Source organism: Rhinoraja longicauda, chromosome 26, assembly GCF_053455715.1.
Source record: "Rhinoraja longicauda isolate Sanriku21f chromosome 26, sRhiLon1.1, whole genome shotgun sequence".
Classification (NCBI taxonomy): Eukaryota; Metazoa; Chordata; class Chondrichthyes; order Rajiformes; family Arhynchobatidae; genus Rhinoraja; species Rhinoraja longicauda.
The window spans coordinates 25,066,049-25,084,440 of record NC_135978.1 but is presented as its reverse complement, the minus strand read 5'-3'; the positions used below and the strand labels follow the sequence as shown (position 1 = coordinate 25,084,440).

The 18,392-nt window shown below is 46.7% G+C and overlaps 1 protein-coding gene across 1 annotated transcript in view; it reads left to right on the top strand.

Annotated features, from left to right (window-relative positions):
- The window catches only part of dph1 (diphthamide biosynthesis 1), a gene marked incomplete at its 5' end in the record, with an annotated part of 649,238 nt that overhangs the window by 560,660 nt on the left and 70,186 nt on the right, over positions 1-18,392 (top strand). The window contains one exon of the mRNA XM_078422395.1: positions 6,259-6,359. Coding sequence (XP_078278521.1) covers positions 6,259-6,359 — 101 coding nt within the window. The remainder of the gene's footprint in view (positions 1-6,258; positions 6,360-18,392) is intronic.

Below are 18,392 nucleotides of genomic sequence, written 5' to 3'. Positions count from 1 at the left end.
CTCAGAAGAATGTGGATATCCTGGTTCATCCAAGGCTTCTGGTTAGTATACACTCGTATGTTTTTTGTAGGAACACAGACCTCCACACATTTCCTTATGAAGTCTGTAACGACTGTGGCGTATTCATTCAGGTCTGTTGCCGAGTCCTTGAACATTGTCCAGTCTACTGACTCCAAGCAGTCCTGTAGTTGTTCCTCTGCCTCCCCCGACCAGCTGTGTGCAGAGCTCACCTCTAGGGGTGCACTCTTCAGTTGTTGCCTGCATGCAGGAAGAAGCAGCACCTCTGAATGGTCGGATTTCCAGAAGTGTGGGCGGGGGGTAGAGCGATAGGCATCCTCGATGGCCGTGAGAGGAGACCGGAGCACCCAGCCAAAACCCACATGATCATAGTTAGAGCATACAAACTCTGTACAGACAGCACCCTTAGACAGGATCAAACCCGGGTTTCTGGCGCTGTAAGGCAGCAGCTGCCAGTAAGAATGTAAGAACCTCAGTGGTTTACTGAGAATTTCACAGTATCACTGAGAATTTCATTGTTCCACCGTCGGTACTTGTGACAATTAAAGACCACCGACGATTAATGTTCCATCCTTAAAACGTGCATCAGTGAAATGGGTGAGAGGCTGTTACGTGGGAGCCAGCCCTTAGCAATGGATTTAATTTCCGTCCAAGTTCAGAGATACAGGGAGAACGTGTGAGGCCCAGATCTGCCCCCAACTGACAGTGGAACCATAATACAATGTTTGCATACTCTTGGTCTTCACAGTGGAGCAGCTGGTAGCATTGCTGGGACCTGGGTTAGATCCCGAGCCCGGGTGTCTGGTGCTGTCTGTGTGGAGTTTGCACGTTCGTCCTGCGGCCTTGTGGGCTTCGCCCTGGGTGCTCCAGTTTCCTAAGACATGCAGATTTGTAGATTAATTGGCCCCAGTGTGCAGGGAGTGGAGGCGAAGGTGGGATAACACAGACGAGTGTGAAGGGGTGATCGCTGATCACGTGGACGATGCACTGAAGGGCCTGTTTCCACGCCGTATCTTCCAATCGATCATTTCAGTCGTTCAATCACAGCTTGGGAACTTGGCAACATGCAGCACAGTTTAATCACCTGCATGAGCCCAGCGAGTCTCAGCCACAGTCATTTTTACCTTCAAAGAAGGCAGAGGTTTCAGCAAATCAATCACTCGAATTTTTAGCCGCAACCGGTTCAGAAAAAGGAGTTCAGGTTGGGAGGTGAACGAGACCGAGGAGCTGCCCGCCAGGCCGCAGACGGTACACTGGCCCCCAGCGTTGTCTTTGTGAAGCGATGCACGGAGGAATAAGGCTGGAGGGTGAAGGACAAGGCTGAATGTCACAGCTATTAATCTCCCGGCGTATTCCCAGTGTGACAGGCAGAGTGTGCCCAAGCCCCTTTCATAACACGTAGACTCGCATTTCACAGCCGTCCCCTCTGCAGCTTCCACCGCTGTGTATCCAGACACTGATCGCATCCCCCAGCGTGGGGGTCCGAGCAGGGTGCGGGGCTGCGGCAGTGGGGACGAAGGACAGCATCAGAGAGGAGCTGTGGTGGCAGAGGGGGGGGGGGGGGGTGACCATCGATTCTGGAGCTTGGGATGTCAGATGTTCAGCTTGAGGTTCAGCGAGACACAGAGACGCAGCTTTAGTGTGCTCGCCACCCAGTCAAATCAAATAACACTAGACGCAGATACTACCAGTACAACGGGTAGAGCGAAGAGAAATACACCAGAGTGTGGAATATAGTTTCTTAGTATTGGAGCGCAACAGTTCCAGAGGAAAAGTTCAATGTGCACAATGAGGTAGGTTGAAAAATCAGGACCGTGCCCCAGCTTGAGGAAGAACCGTTCAGAAGCCTGGTAAACGCAGGGAAGAACCTTGTGAGGTGTAGGTGGAGTCAACGGTGGGGAGTCCAGTCAGTGTGGTGGACTGGGCTACATCCACAACACGCCTCGATTTCTTGTGGTCTGATATAGAGTTGATATAGATGCATAGGGGCCAGTGTCAAAGGGAGTCAAGGGATATGGGGAGAAAGCAGGAACGGGGTACTGATTTTGGATGATCAGCCATGATCATATTGACAATAGACAATAGGTGCAGGAGTAGGCCATTCGGCCCTTTGAGCCAGCACCGCCATTCAATGTGATCATGGCTGATCATTCTCAATCAGTACCCCGTTCCTGCCTTCTCCCCATACCCCCTGACTCCGCTATCCTTAAGAGCTCTATCTAGCTCTCTCTTGAATGCATTCAGAGAATTGGCCTCCACTTCCTTCTGAGGCAGAGATTTCCACAGATTCACAACTCTCTGACTGAAAAAGTTTTTCCTCATCTCCGTTCTAAATGGCCTACCCCTTATTCTTAAACTGTGGCCCCTTGTTCTGGACTCCCCCAACATTGGGAACATGTTTCCTGCCTCTAACGTGTCCAACCCCTTAATAATCTTATACGTTTCGATAAGATCCCCTCTCATCCTTCTAAATCATTGTCCATTCCTCTCACAGCGTTGGATATTGAATGGCGGTGCTGGCTCGAAGGGCCGAATGGCCTACTCCTGCACCTAGTTTTTCTATGAGTACAGTTGAGGGAGTATGGGGGGAAAGTTTGCAGTGTTCCAGGTGGGCCCAACTCAGCTTGTAATGAGGGGAGATAGAGAGGCTGCCTCTGGTGATAAACAGAACCCTGGAGGACTCTTGCCTCCCCCTCCCCCTCACCTCTTTCTACCACCCATCTCCTCTCTACGCCATCAGTCTGAAGAAGGATCCCAACCCAAAACATTATCTGCCCATTTCCGTCCATAAATGCTGCCTGATCCACTGAGTTCCTCCATCTTTTTTTGCTCAAGATTCCAGCAACTAGAGTTCCTTGTGTCCTTTGGCTCCTGGAATACAGACTTGCGAAGGGATTATAGTGATGACACCGTGGTTAAATCACCAAACATGTAATCAAGGGGTCTAGACTAACATTCCCGGGACATCAATTCAAATCCCATCATGACAACTATCGAATTTACAGCAATCATAAGATAATCCATTAAAAATCCAGAATCAAAGGTAATTTAACAATGGTGATGTTAGTCTGTCATCTAGGCTGCATAGGCCACAAATAGGGATGAACAATAGACACAGGCCTTCACACACACATATACATACACACACACACATGCATGAACACATACATGCACGCACACATGTGCGTGAACACATGCACACGTGAACGTGCACACACAAATTAACTAAGTCCAACTATTTCCAGGTTCATTTCCTCTACATGTCATCGTCTGAGAGAGATTGCTGCTGGAAGGGTAACAAACGCTGTCCCAGCATGCAGCCTCCAGACACCCCTCCCTGTCGTCTCCCCTTCTCATCCTGATTAGCCTTCACCTCCTGCATCTTGGTGATTGCCTCACCTGCCACCATTCAGTACCTGTGGCCCGGCACAAAACTCCAGCTGCAAAATGATGGCCCTTGTGGGATTGAACCAGTTCCTATTTCATCCGCCAAGTTCTGTTGCTGCCAATTCCACCTGTCGAAAGCCCTCTGGGCTTCACCAATTCCCTGTTAGCCTTCTCTCTTTCATCACCTTTCATTGGTTTTCCACTGTCCTCTTCCCTCTTTAAGATGTTATTTTACCAGGGGTAAATCTCTGGTTTATTTTACCAGAGGTTCACCAGAAAGCTGCTTGGATTAGGGGTTATTAGCTAGAAGGAGAGGTTGGACAAACCTGGATTGTTTTCTCTGGAGCACCAGAGATTGTGGGGAGAAGTACATAAAATTAAGAGAGCCACAGATAGGATAGACAGTCAGAACCTTTTTTTCCAGCAGGAAGCTGTCAAAGACGAGAGGGCATAGCTTTAAGGTGAAAGGGGTTAAGTTTAAAGGTGAGGTGCGGGGCATGTTTTTTTACACAGAGACTGGTTGGTGCTTGGAACGTGTTGCCGTGGTGGTGACAGATATGACAGTGGCATTTAAGAAGATTTTAGATGGGCACCTGGATATGCAGAGTGATGAGGGATATTGACCATGTGCTGGCAGATGAGATTTGGTTTATCTTAGCATCATGTTCAGCACAGGCATTGTGGGCCGAAGGGCCTGTTCCTGTGCTGTACTGTTCGATGTTCTAGGTGTTCTAAAAACCACCCATTGTCCATTCCTCTCACAGCTTTCGATGAGGTTTCTCTAAATTACTTTGCCCTCATGGAAGTAACATGGGTGCCTTCACGTAGCAGCTCCAAATGAGCCAGAGATCTGTCCCAGTGGCGTCAAACAGACCTCATCTCTGAGTAACTGGTAGTTTCCACGGTGAGACAGCCTCATGAGGGAAGCAAGAATAGAAAGAAATGCTGACAGCCTGTGATAATGTAGAAGGAGAGGGATTGCACATGGAGCGTGATCACCTGTCGGGATGAATGGCCCATTCCCCAGTGGTAACGTTGAGGGTAATTCCACAAACAGGATCATAACGTGCTGCCTTTTGACTGTAAATCACACGCACAAATCAGATACATAAATAGCCCAAGCATCTGCTTATAACGTCACACAAATCTTCATCCTTTCTCTGTGTAGACGTCGTTTTATCCCCCCATTATCTAATTAAAAAATAAAATTAAATTAACAGCAAAACATGGACTGGTAGTGCCTGCTCACTGACCTGGACACAGTACTGGAGACAAGGCTTAATTGAGATTGCCTGGTGCAAATAGATGACTGACGATTAACTGTCAGTTCCAATAGAGCGGGGATGTTGTCCTGTGTCTTGTTTCCATTTAGTTCCTAATTTGGTTTGGCTCATCCTGCTAATGTGTTGACAATGTGCCTGCTCCACTCTCACCGTTCTCTCACCACAAGGGCGGCACAGTGGCGCAGCTGGCATGGCTGCTGCCTCACAGCACGAGGGGGCCGGGTTTGATCCCGATCTCAGGTGCTGTCTGTGTGGAGCTTGCACGTTCTCCCTGTGACCGCGTGGGTTTCCACCAGGGCTTCAGGTTTGCTCCCACTTCCCAAAGAAGGCGTGCGGGTTTGTAGGTTAATTGGCCTCTTGTAAATTGCTCCTAGTGAGAAGGAGCTTTTGAGAAAGTGGAGGTATCACAAAAAGCTGGAGTAACTCAGCGGGTCAGGCAGCATCTCAGGAGAGAAGGAATGGGTGACAATAGACAATAGGTGCAGGAGGAGGCCATTCGGCCCTTCGAGCCAGCACCGCCATTCAATGTGATCATGGCTGATCATTCCCAATCAGTACCCCGTTCCTGCCTTCTCCCCATACCCCCTGACTCCACTATCCTTAAGAGCTCTATCTAGCTCTCTCTTGAATGCATTCAGAGAATTGGCCTCCACTGCCTTCTGAGGCAGAGAATTTCACAGATTCACAACTATCTGACTGAAAAAGTATTTCCTCATCTCAGTTCTAAATGGCCTACCCCTTATTCTTAAACTGTGGCCCCTTGTTCTGGACTCCCCCAACATTGGGAACATGTTTCCTGCCTCTAACGTGTCCAACCCCTTAATAATCTTATACGTTTCGATAAGACCCCCTCTCATCCTTCTAAATTCCAGTGACGTTTCGAGTCGAGACCCTTCTTCAGACTTTTTAGAAAGTGGGATAACATAGCACCAGTGTGAATGGGTGATTGATGGCTGGCGTAGACTCGGTGGGCCGAAGGGCCTGTTTTCATGCTGTATCTCTGAAACTAATACCATTCCCTGCACCGTCTTTCCTGCTGCTTAGCGTGATGAGGTGCTGCACAAATGCAGGACTTTCACTGCAATCCCAAGTTATCTCCAAATTGCTGGGAATTCTCACCATGATTTATTGAGCAGATAAACATTGTAAATAGCAGCATGGCAGCTTGGATATTATTGCTTGGCTTTGTCTAACACAGGAAAATACAACAAAGAAATAACTACAAAGGGCAGCTGTATTGGGATTGCATTGTAATGTTAAGGTCAAGACAAGTTTATATACAACAGTAAAATGGAGACACAAGGAACTATGGATGCTTGAATCTCACATGTTCCTGTGCTGCATTGTTCTGTATTCTATAATCTGTTCTCTTGTACTGCTTTGTAGATTCAGTCTTTAAAAATCCAGTTACCTTCGGATTTATGTAATTATTGATCTGCATTTAAGTTCCCAGCTGGTGCAGTGGGATCAGTAGACTGGACCTTTCCTTTCCAGTAACAGCACTGTTGTAGTCTTATATACAACTCTACTGCCTCTTTCACCTGACTGCTGCTCTGTCCCTATCTTTCAGCACCTGGAAGCCCAGCTTCAAGCCCTCGGCGTACCATACATCAATGTCCTGCTGTCCGAGATCTTCCCGGACAAACTCCGGCTTTTCCAGGAGGTGGATGCGTAAGTACACTACCATTGCTGCGGCTGCAGACAATAAAGCAAATGAGTAGATACAGTGATAAAGAAGGCTTGCGTTCATCGGTTGGGGCATTGAGTGTGAGAGTCAGGAAGCCATGGTGTGGCTTTATAGGACTTTGGTGCAGATGCATTTGAGGTATTGCTAGCAGTCGAATTGCAGTAAGGATGTGGAGAGGTTTATCACAATGCTGCCTGGATTGGACAGACCTGCATTGTTTTCTCTAGAACGTCGGAGGTTGACGGGAGACCTGATAGAAGTTTAATAAATTATGGGAGGCATAGTCAGGGTAGACAGTCAGACCATTTTCCCAGGGTAGAGACATTAAAGACCAGTGGCTTTAAATAAAAGAGATAAAGTTTAAAGGAGTTGTGCGAGGAAAGTTTTTAACACAGAGGGTGGTGGATGCCCAGGATGTATTGCCAGGGGTGATGGGGGAGGCAGATACGATAGTGGGGTTAGGAGGCTTTGAGATAGGGACATACAGTGCCCTCCATAATGTTTGGGACAAAGACCCATCATTTTTTAATTTGCCTCTGTACTCCACAATTTGAGATTTGTAATAGAAAAAATCACATGTGGTTAAAGTGCACATTGCAAGATTTTTAAAAAGGACATTTTTATACATTTTGGTTTCACCATGTAGAAATTACAGCAGTGTTTATACATATTCCCCCCACCCATTTCAGGGCACCATAATGTTTGGGACACAGCAATGACACAGCAATGTCCCAAACATTATGGTGCCCTGAAATGGGTGGGGGGAATATGTATAAACACAGCTGTAATTTTTACATGGTGCAACCAAACTGTATAAAAATACCCTTTAATAAAATCTGACAATGTGCACTTAACCATGTGATTCTTTCTATTCCAAATCTCAAATTGTGGAGTGCAGAGGCAAATAAATAAATGATGGGTCCTTTGTCCCAAACATTCTGGAGGGCACTGTAGATATGCAGGGAATGGAGACATATGGATCATGTGCAGGCAGAGGAGATTAGTTTAACTTGGTGGCATGTTTGGCACTGACATTGTGGGCTGCAGGGCTTGTTCCTGTGCTGTACTGTCCTATGCTCTATGTTGTGTCAGGCAATGCATGCAAATCCACAGGCTGCATCAGTCTAAAGGGCAGTGGCTCTCAGATTCTGTGCCAAGGAGACGTTTTGAAGCACAGCTTGCTTTTCCATAATTTTCCGATTCTTCTTACATCAAAGAACATCACTGAGCAGCATATAGAGGCAGGATCTGTGAACAGCAATGGCATTAAAAGATACGAGACAAGGATGGTTTCTGTCACAGATTAACTATCATCTAATTGAATAGAATACAAACTCATGGGGTTAAATGGCGCAACATGTTCTTAAATTCAGGGGCACAGATTGTGATTGATATCCCAGTGTACTTTTCATCATGTCACAGTGTGCCAAACCATTGAGAAATGTTGTGGACATTTTTGTCTCAGTAAACTCCCATGAAAAAACAGCGAGATCAAAAATGATCAGAATGGTGGATTGCTTGAGGGTTGTTGGTCAGGACACCAAAGAGAAATGCTCAGGTCCTTTCCAAAGCCCCTTACATCAGTATCATTCAGTTATCGCCCTTCAGCGATCAGACACGGTTCGCTTACTGTGGTGAAACGTGTCATGATTTCATATGACAAGTCAAGTCGAGTTTATTGTCATATGCTTGAGTAGAGTGTGGTAAAGGTACAACTTATATTTTAATTGTGTTTTTCACTAATGTCTTGCTTGTTGCACAGTTTCATTTCACTGGCTTTGTAAAATGTGTGTACAATTTACGCTTTTGCGTGTTGTCAGAGTTTATATACTGTGATGCTCCTGCTTGCAATAGCATCGCAAGTGCAGATGCATGCTGGAACACGCTGCCAGGGGCGGTCAGTCGAGGCCGAACCAATAATGGCATTTAAGAGGCGTTTGAACAAGCACAGGGATTGGCAGGGAATGGAAGGATATGATTTGGCATCGTCATCATTTTCGGCACGGACATTGTGGGCTGAAGGGCAGTTCCTGTGCTGTGCTGTACTGTTCTATGTTCTGTACCAAATCTCAATGAAAGTAGAGGCACCAGCGCACCTGCTGGGGCCAGGATAGGTCATCCAAGATGTCAACACTCAGGAATCTAAAGCTGCTCACTCTCTCCACCATGAAAATTTCAATCTATTCTTCCTCCCTGCTCCAAGGATTACAACCACACCATTAGGTCCACAAAAATATAATCCCGCTCTCCCTCTAACCTATTCATCAGTGGCCTCCTGCAATGGCCTCCTGCAATGTTGTACTGAAGCTCAAAGTAAGCTTGTGGAAGAGCTCCTCATCGTCCACCTGCTCCCTTCTAGAGTGGTAGGAGATGGAGAGCTTAGTAACACGGTGTCAGGGCAGCAACCGCAATGTCAGCAAGATGAAGGAGTTCGTTATCAACTTCAGAAGGAGTGCGTGGAGGAGTGCATTCCGAGATCAGCATCAATGGTGCTGAAATGGAAATTGTTAAGTTGAAGTTACAGCCAAAAAAGCATACCAGTGCCTCTACTCCCTGAGAGAATGGGGAAATTCGGCATGTCTCCCAAGACTTACCAAGTTTTACAGATGCATAGTAAAAGGCAAACTGTTGGGTTGCTTCTCAGCTAGGTTAGGTCTGCCCAATACCGCAAAAAAATTACAGAGTTTAGTTTAGTTTAGACTGAGGTACAGCGCGAAAACAGGCCCTTCGGCCCACTGAGTCCGCACCGACCAGCGATCCCCGCGCATTAACAGTATCCGACACATACTAGGGACAATGTATATTTCTACCAATTAACCTACAAACCTGTACGTCTTTGGAGCGTGGAAGGAAACCGAAGATCTCGGAGAAAACCCACGCGGTCACGGGGATTATATACAAACTCCTTCCAGACTGCACCATGGTTGGGATTGAACCAGGGTCTCTGACTCCAAGCACTATAAGGCAGAAACTCTATTGCTGCGCCACCGTGCCGACCTGTTGTGTATAGAAACATAGAAACATAGAAAATAGGCGCAGGAGTAGGCCATTCGGCCCTTCGAGCCTGCACCGCCATTCAATATGATCATGGCTGATCATCCAGCTCAGTAACCTGTACCTGCCTTCTCTCCATACCCCCTGATCCCTTTAGCCACAAGGGCCACATCTAACTCCCTCTTAAATATAGCCAATGAACTGGACTCAACTACCTTCTGTGGCAGAGAATTCCACAGACTCACCACTCTCTGTGTGAAGAAATGTTTTCTCATCTTGGTCCTAAAAGACTTCCCCCTTATCCTTAAGCTGTATTGGTGTGGATGGAGTCCAGTTCATCACACAGACTAGAACTCCCCACCATTAACTCCATCTACACTTCACGCTGCCTTGGGAAAGCAGGAAACATGATCAAGAACCTTTCCCACCCCGGTCGTTCCTTCTTCACCTCGTTCCCGTTGGGCAGAAGATACAAACGCTTGAAAGCACCAAAAGGCTCAGGAGTAGTTTCTTCCCCTCTGTTAACCAGGCTACTGAACCAGTTACAGGTGAACCCCACGTTACAAGGGTTGCGTTTCCAGGGAACAATTCGTATTGTGGATTTATAAACAATGCCCCTTCATCGTAATGTGAATGCTCACACACTTTTCCCCTGGGTAGAAGATTCTAAAACTAGAGGACATTGTCTTAATGTGAGAGGGGAGAGATTTAAGAGGATACTTGTGGGGAACCTTTCATTCAGAGCATAGTCCGTACCGTGAACGAACGGCCAGGACAAGTCTTACTTATTGCAGCTTTACAGGCACGTTATCGCAACAACACAATGAATAAATGCACAATAATACAACAAATTATCCATTATATGGAGTAAACAGACTATGAATGTGCAAGCCAAAATAAGTCGTGCAACCTTATACAAAGTTCAAAGCAGTTCAGGTGAGATCTTCACCAAACCAGGTACCTTCTTGGTTTGGGCGATTCCTTCCCAAGTAGAGCATCGTAGGAGAGCATTTGTTTAATTTGCTTGTGATGGTCCATAGACAGAGGTTTCTAATTAGTGACATTTTCTGCTTCTTCTCCATTACCCCAGAGGTTTATCCCTTTCTAATTCCCTTTCAAACGTTAATGTAGATTCTGCACCTGCTGCCTTCTCAGGCTGGTCAGAAGAGTCACGCTTATAAGAACTCTTATCGAAAACCAGGCAACATAGGTTTAAGGTGAGCCCGGAAAGATTTAGTAGGAACCTGAGGGGTGACTTTTTCATACAAAGGTTGATGGGTGTATGGAACGAGCTGCCGGAGGTAGTATTTGAGGCAGTTACTATCGCAACATTTAAGAAACATTTAGATAGGTTCATGGATCGGACAGGTTTAGCATGATATGGGCCAAATGCAGGCAGTGGGACAAGTGTAGATGGGACATGTTGGCTGGTGTGGGAAGTTGGGCCTGTTTCCACACTATATTACGCTGTGACACTAACTCACTGCATAAAAAACTCTTGTTGTTGGCCAGCTGTTTTCTTTTTCTGCAAGTGATTTTAAATCTTTGCCATTTTGTTCCTACCTCTCCCACCAGTGGATCCAGTTTCAACTTCCACTCTATCAACACCTGCCATGATTTTGATCAGCCCTATTAAATCTCCTCGTAACCTTCACCACTGTAGAGAAGAAGCTTCTCTCATCTGGTCACACAACTGAAGTCCTTCATTCCTCAGTATTGTTCTTCTGTGAGTTGACAGTTATCTACAGGCTGAGCTCAATGCTCGCAAACACTGCTGCCGTACTCCGATCAGGCCCTGTTCATCATTATTAACATCTCAGATGTATCATGGTCTCATCACACCACCTTGTTGGTTGCTGCCACGCCATGATATTGATTGCACACTGTCTGTATCCCAATGATAACACTACGAACAAAAACATTGTAAATCTTTCCTCCAGGTTGCAGATTGGGTTTAGTTTGATCCCAGTTACACAGAGAGCAAGGAGAGAAGGCACTCAGTCCACCCAGTTACCTCTGGCTCTTCGAACGAGCGGCTAAATGTTCGTTCAAACCCAGCGCTCCCACCAGCTGGAAAGTAAAGGGCAGATGGTACAAGAGGTTGCCTCCACGTCAAGACCACACACCATACTTATGAAGTATAGACACTACTGTAATGTACAAAGCATAACTCAATTAGAAGTAGAGAAGTATATAAAATTATGAGAGGCACAGATAGGGTAGACAGTCAGAATGGGTTTTTTCCCAGGGTGAAAATGTTAAAGACTAGAGGGCATAACTTTAAGATGAGAGGGACAACGTTTAAATGGATGTGCAGGGCAAGTTTTTTGACACAGAGGGTGGTGGGTGCCTGGAATGTGCTGGTAGGGGTGGAGGAGGCAGGTATGCTTGTGGCAGTTAAGAGGTTTATTAGAGAGGCAAATGGATACACAAGGAATGGAGGGGAAATTTACAGAGGACAAATTAATCTAGCAACACCGCATGCCTTGGGATGTGGAAAGAAACTGGAGCTCCCGGAGGATACCCACGCAGTCACAGGGAGAACGTACACTCTTCAAATAAACAGCACCCGAAGTCAGGATCGAACCTGGGTCTCTGGCGCTGTGAGGCAGCAGCTCTAGATGTGCACTGTGCCAACGTCTCCTGGCAGTCGCTTAAGCTGTATCAGGAAGTTTTGATGAAGAGAAAGATTTAAGAAAATTCAGACAGCTGTACATGCTACTCTGCACGTAATAATTTAACCTGTTAGTTGCTGGATATCATGACAGTTCTAACTTCATTCCCATTGCACCATCCACATTTGTACATACACCAATATTAAGTCATCGTCAGTGGCCAATGGATTGGAAAATAAAGGATTATGAGCATGATAAGGGAGAAATTAGCCCGGAGCCTCCAAGCACCTGGAATGTTTGAAAAAGTAGCCCAGCACCACTTACAGCCGCCCAGAGTGGCAGATACTGGTCTCAGTGCTTCCAACACCCCAACACCAAACATCTTGAGGATCCCTTCTTCTGGGATTGATATTGGTTTATTATTGTCAAGTGCACCGAGATAGACTAAAACTTTGTTGTGCGTGCTATCCAGTCAAACATACTATACGTGAATACTATCTAGCCATACACAAGTGCAAGGAGAAAAATAGCCAGAGTATAGAATATAGTGTTACAGCTACAGAGAAAGTGCAGTTACAGAAAAAGTGCAAGGGTTGTAACAAGGTAGATTGGAACATTGGGACAACGGCTTGAGCCTGTGGGAATTCTGTTCAGTAGTGTGATAACTGCAGGGTAGAAGCTGTTCCCGAATCTGGAGACAACTTCAGGAGGTTGAAAATACAGATAATGCAGAACCTTAAGTTGGAGCCACCAATGCAGGAAATGCAACGGATTCCACGGAAAGCAACGGAGACACAAGGACATGCAGATGCTGGTTTACCACCTATTAGTAAATCAACAGAAAGCAATGTGATCTTATTTTAATGATCCTTTTTAAGGGTTAGTTATTGGTTGGCACACCGGGGTGAATTCTCTTGCTTCTGGGTCAGAAGCGTTAGTATTTTTTCACAAGTATCTGCAAAGACAGGGAGGGTCGTGGCTAACCTCTCAGCCAAAGGGACACACCGCCAGCATGTCTGGTCAGCCTGGGCACAGTCCCCAAAAGCAAGGGCTTGGATCCACATTGTGACTCAGGAGCGAGTACAACGAACAACCCTGCCCTCTGTCATACAGTCACGCGACTATGACAGTGTCACTAATCACACACCATGAACACTAACACAGTGCAATGCTCACAGTTATAACCGGTACTGGTCAGTAAACAATTCCATCACATGTTTGTAGAGCAGTCAGTAACATGAAGTTCAGAAATGTATGTGAAAGGAGCAGAATTAGGCCATTCGGCCCATCAAGTCTACTCCGCCATTCAATCATGGCTGATCTATAATTTCCTCTCAACCCCATTCTCCTGCCTTCTCCCCATAACCCCTGTCACCCTCACTAATCAAGAATCTGTCAATCTCCACCTTAAAAATATCCATTGACTTGGCCTCCACAGCCTTCTGAGGCAATGAATTCCACAGATTCACCACCCTCTGACTAGCGAAATTTCTCCTCGTCTCTTTTCCAAAGATATGTTATTTTATTCTGAGACTATGGCCTCTGGTCCTAGACTCGCCCACTAGTGGAAACATCCTCTCCACATCCAGCAGAGTCAGCACAGTCTGGTAAGATGGAGCCTTGTAATATTTGAAAATATGTGCTTCCCACTGTTCCACCCAGCTTGACGTTAAAATGTCAGCTCAGAGTCCGTCAGACCTCACCTTTGTAAACAAAGGGGGAACAATGGCAGGAAAAGAAAAACAAAACAAAGTGCTGGAATAACTCAGTGGGTCAGACAACATCTCTGGAGCACATGAATAGGCGACGTTTCAGATTGGGACTCTGAACTTGGTGCACTGAGTACAAGAGTCAGGAAGTGGTGATGCAGCTCCATAGGGCTGGTTAGGCCGCATGTGGAGCATTGTCTACAGTTCTGGTTGCCCCATTGCAGGAATGATGTGGAACCATTGGAGAGGGTGTCGGTGAGGTTTACTTGAAAGCTGCCTGGAATAAGGGTATGAGCTACAAGGGGAGCTTAAAACTGCTCTGGAGATTTCTTGCATGAAGTCTTTGATCCAAAGATGGATTGTCTTGTAGATCATATCTAGGAGGAGGGAGAGGTTGGACAAACTTGGATAGTTTTCTCGAGTGCCTCAGAGGTTGACGGGAGACCTGATGGAAAGTATATAAAATTGTGATGAGCAAAGAGAGAGTAGACAGCCAGAGCCTTTTTCCCCAGGGTGGAAATGTCAAAGACTAGAGGGCAGAGCTTTAAGACGAGAGGAACAAAGGATACAAGTTTTATACGCAGTGACTGGAACGTGCTGCCAGGGGTGGTAGTAGAGGAAGATACGATAGTGACATATAAGAGGCTTTTAGTTAGGTACGTGGTTACGCAGGCAATGGAGGGATATGGATCTTGTGCAGGCAGGGGAGATTACTCAAACCTGACATCATGTTCAGCACAGATATTGTGGCCTGGAGGGGCTGCTTGGGTGCTGTACTGCTCTGTGTTCTATTGATGTTTAGTTTAGAGATATAGCACAGAAAGAGGCCCTTCAGCCCACCGAGTCCACACCGACCAGCGATCCCCGCACATTAACACGAACCTACACACACTAGGAATGATTTACACTTATACCAAGTATGCAAACCCAAGCCAATTAACCTACAAACCTGCACGTCTTTGGAGTGTGGGAGGAAACCGAAGATCTCGGAGAAAACCCCGTGGTCACGGGGAGAACGAACAAACTCCGTACAGACGGCGCCCGCAGTCGGGATCGAACCCAGGTCCCTGGCGCTGCAAAGGGAGTGAAGGGGTCGGGAGAATTTGGAGTCAGGGCCGGGGGTGAAGAGGAAGGAAATGATACCGGGAATGGGGAGCAGAGGACTTGAGAGACAAGGGGGGAACAGGGCACCTGTACTGGGAATGGAAGGAGGATGCCAAGTGGCAAAGTACAGGAAAGAGGGGGGCAGGTATAGTGCAGGGGGGAGTAGATGATGTGGAAGGAGATGGTACAGCGAATATAGAGCGGTGGACCTGAGGGAAAAGAGGGCAATGGAGTGCCCTAAGTGGGAATGGGAGGGTGCCATGTGGCAGGGTACAGGAGAGAGGGGTGTAGGGACAGCGCAGGCGGACATGGGGTGGTGGTGATGACGAAAGAGATGGTACTGGGGATGGAGAGCAGAGTGAAAAGGGAGGTACAGGGCACCTGAACGATGAAAGGAAGGACGATGCCAAGAGGTAGGGTGCAGGAGAGAGGGGGGCAATTATAGTGCTGTTGAGAGTCGGGGACGAAGTTGAGATATGCGAATGAGGGAATGTGTGGTGATGTGGGTGGGAGAGACCAAGCAAAGGGTGGGTTGGGTTGATGAGCAAGAAGGGGGCAGGTGAGAAAGGCATTTGTGCCTGAGCCAACTATGTGTGCGTGTGAGAAAGAGAGAGAGAACAAGAGAGATAGTTGTCAATTTAATTACGTGCAATGGATTTCTTTCAAGAAAAAAGTTTTTGTGATAGGATACCTGAGTAATACCTGAGTAATGACTGCAGATGCTGTTTTACCAAGAAAGACACAAAGTACTGGTGTACTTCAGAGGGCCAGACAGCAACTCCTGTGGACAGGAATGGGCGACGTTTCAGGCTGGGACCCTTCTACAGGCTGAGTGTAATAGGGGGGAGAAATCTGGAAGAGAGGAGAGGCCAGGACAAAGCCAGGCAAGTGATAGGTGGATCCTGTCGAGGAGAGTATGGCCGGCGGATGTTTCGACAAGGGCAAGAGAAGAAAAGACAAAAGGCTATAAGATAAGGAGATAAGGAGAGAAGAGGTTTGGAATGTGAAGCCAGAAGAAGGGTTATAGGTGGAAGGGGTCACGGGGGTGTTGGGAGAAGAGGAATGTGGGATGGGAATCTGCATCCAGGTGGGCCACTGGGAAGTGAGGGGGGAACAAGGGGAAAGGTGGCTTTGGACTCCTGTGCTTACTGTTCTCCACCACCATCATGTACCGAAGACTGTTGTAGCATTGATAGAGATTGATTGCTGCTTAATCAGCACCTCCATTATTGTTACGTCATCTGGGATGATGACAAGCGTGCCTGATGTTCCTTGGGGTCTTTATATTTATGCGCCCCTGGGATCATTAAAAGAACAAGAAAGGGCAGACTTTTATAAGCACCTCTCAAGAAATCAACACAGACGTTGAAGTCCTTTAGAAATATCGTTAGAAAATATATTAAACTATTTGTGCACAACGAGCTTCGACAAACAAGTGTTAGGCAGGCACAGTGACACAGCTGGTAGAGCTGTTGCCTCCCAGCACAAGAGAGCCAGGTCCAGTCCTGACCTTGGGTGCTATTGGTGTGGAATTTCCACGTTCTCCCCGAGACTTTGTTGGTTTCGTTAGGAGCCCAGGCTTCCTCCTTTGTCCCTTGCACGTGTGAGTTTGTAGGTTAATTGGCATCTGTAAAGTGCCCCTTGGTGTGCAGGGGATGGATGCAAACATGGGGTAACGTAGGTCTAATGCGAATGGGTGATTGATGGTGGTGTGGACTCAGTTGGCCGTCAGGCCTGTTTCCATGCTGTGTCTTTCAATCAATTAATCATGATTGAGACAAGAGCCACTTGGTCTGCTGTGGTGCTGTTGATTCAGGACTAAACATTGGGCAGTTCACGGCAGCGAGTAGACCTAATGCCTTGGGATCTTTACGGAGAACCTGCAAATGTTGATTTGACATCCAATGTGAAAGAGCACATCTCTGTCAGGGCAGCGTTTCCTCAGCGGTGCGTTGGGAATGTCAACCCAGATTAGGAGCTGAAGTCTCTGGAGTCGGACTTGATTTCAGTACATTCTGACTCCCTGCCGAGAGTGTTATCAACACAGTTTATTGTATCATGCATCACGATATAAGATTACAGGTTAGTCAATAATAACTTGGAAGAGTTCTGGTAAAAAGAGACCTTGTTATATTTTTAAATATCTGCTTCTGTCTCTTACATGCAGTTTGACATAAATTGTTGTCTTGCAGCCATTTGGGCTCGGATGTTGTTCTGTGGGCAATAAGGGTTAGATCGACAGAATGCTGTCGGTGTGGACTGATAGCTTCAGAATGGAAGTGATGTCAAGTTAGGGGGAGTGTTGTGGCTCATACTCACAAGCTATTGGCGGGAAATTCATACAACAGGCACTGTATGCTTCTTTTTCTGAAAATTCTGAACACAGTAATCATTGCAGTTATACAGGGCCCTAGTGGGACCGCACCTGGAGTACTGTATGCAGGTTTGGTCTCCAAATTTGAGGAAGGATATTCTTGCTATTGAGGGCGTGCAGCGTAGGTTTACTAGGTTAATTCCCGGAATGGCGGGACTAACATATGTTGAAAGACTGGAGCGACTAGGCTCGTATACACTGGAATTTAGAAGGATGAGAGGGGATCTTATCGAAACGTATAAGATTATTAAGGGGTTGGACACGTTAGAGGCAGGAAACATGTTCCCAATGTTGGGGGAGTCCAGAACCAGGGGCCACAGTTTAAGAATAAGGGGTCGGCCATTTAAAACAGAGATGAGGAAAAACTTTTTCAGTCAGAGAGTTGTGAATCTGTGGAATTTTCTGCCTCAGAAGGCAGTGGAGGCCAATTCTCGGAATGCATTCAAGAGAGAGCTGGATAGAGCTCTTAAGGATTGCGGAGTCAGGGGGTATGGGGAGAAGGCAGGAACGGGGTACTGATTGAGAATGATCAGCCATGATCACGTTGAATGGCGGTGCTGGCTCGAAGGGCCGAATTTCCTACTCCTGCACCTATTGTCTATTGTCTATAATCCAGATGTGCTGGGTTTGAAACCAGCAGGCAGTCACACTACCTGTTTGTTGCTTCGTTGGGACACGTTTCCACGAGACTTGTCTACGACAGGCCAAGTTCAAATGTTCCAGAGGAGTTCCAGCCAGCTTGCAAACCCACACAGATTCACCACCTTCTGACGAAAGAGATTCCTCTTCATCTCCTTTCTAAAGGTTCATCCTTTTATTCTGTCTGAGGCTGTGCCCTCTGGTCCTAGACTCTCCCACATCCTGGCAACGCAGTGGGAACATCCTCTAGTGAAAACCCTCTGCACTTCCAAGACGATTGGGCTTGAAGGGCCTGTTTCCACGTTGTATCTCTAAACTAAACTAAACTAAACTAAAATAATAATTATGCTATGAAGGCAGCTGGTAGAGCTGCTGACTCACAGCGTCAGAGACCCTGGTTCGATCCTGACCTCAGGTACTTTGTGTATGGAGTTTGCATTTTCTCCCTGTAACCACATGGGTTTCCTTCGGGTGCTCCAGTTTTCTTCCACATCCCAAATACTTGTGGACTTGTAGGTTAATTGGCTTCTGTAAATTGCCCCGAGTGTGTAGGGAGTGGATGCAAAGGGGAGATTACATAGA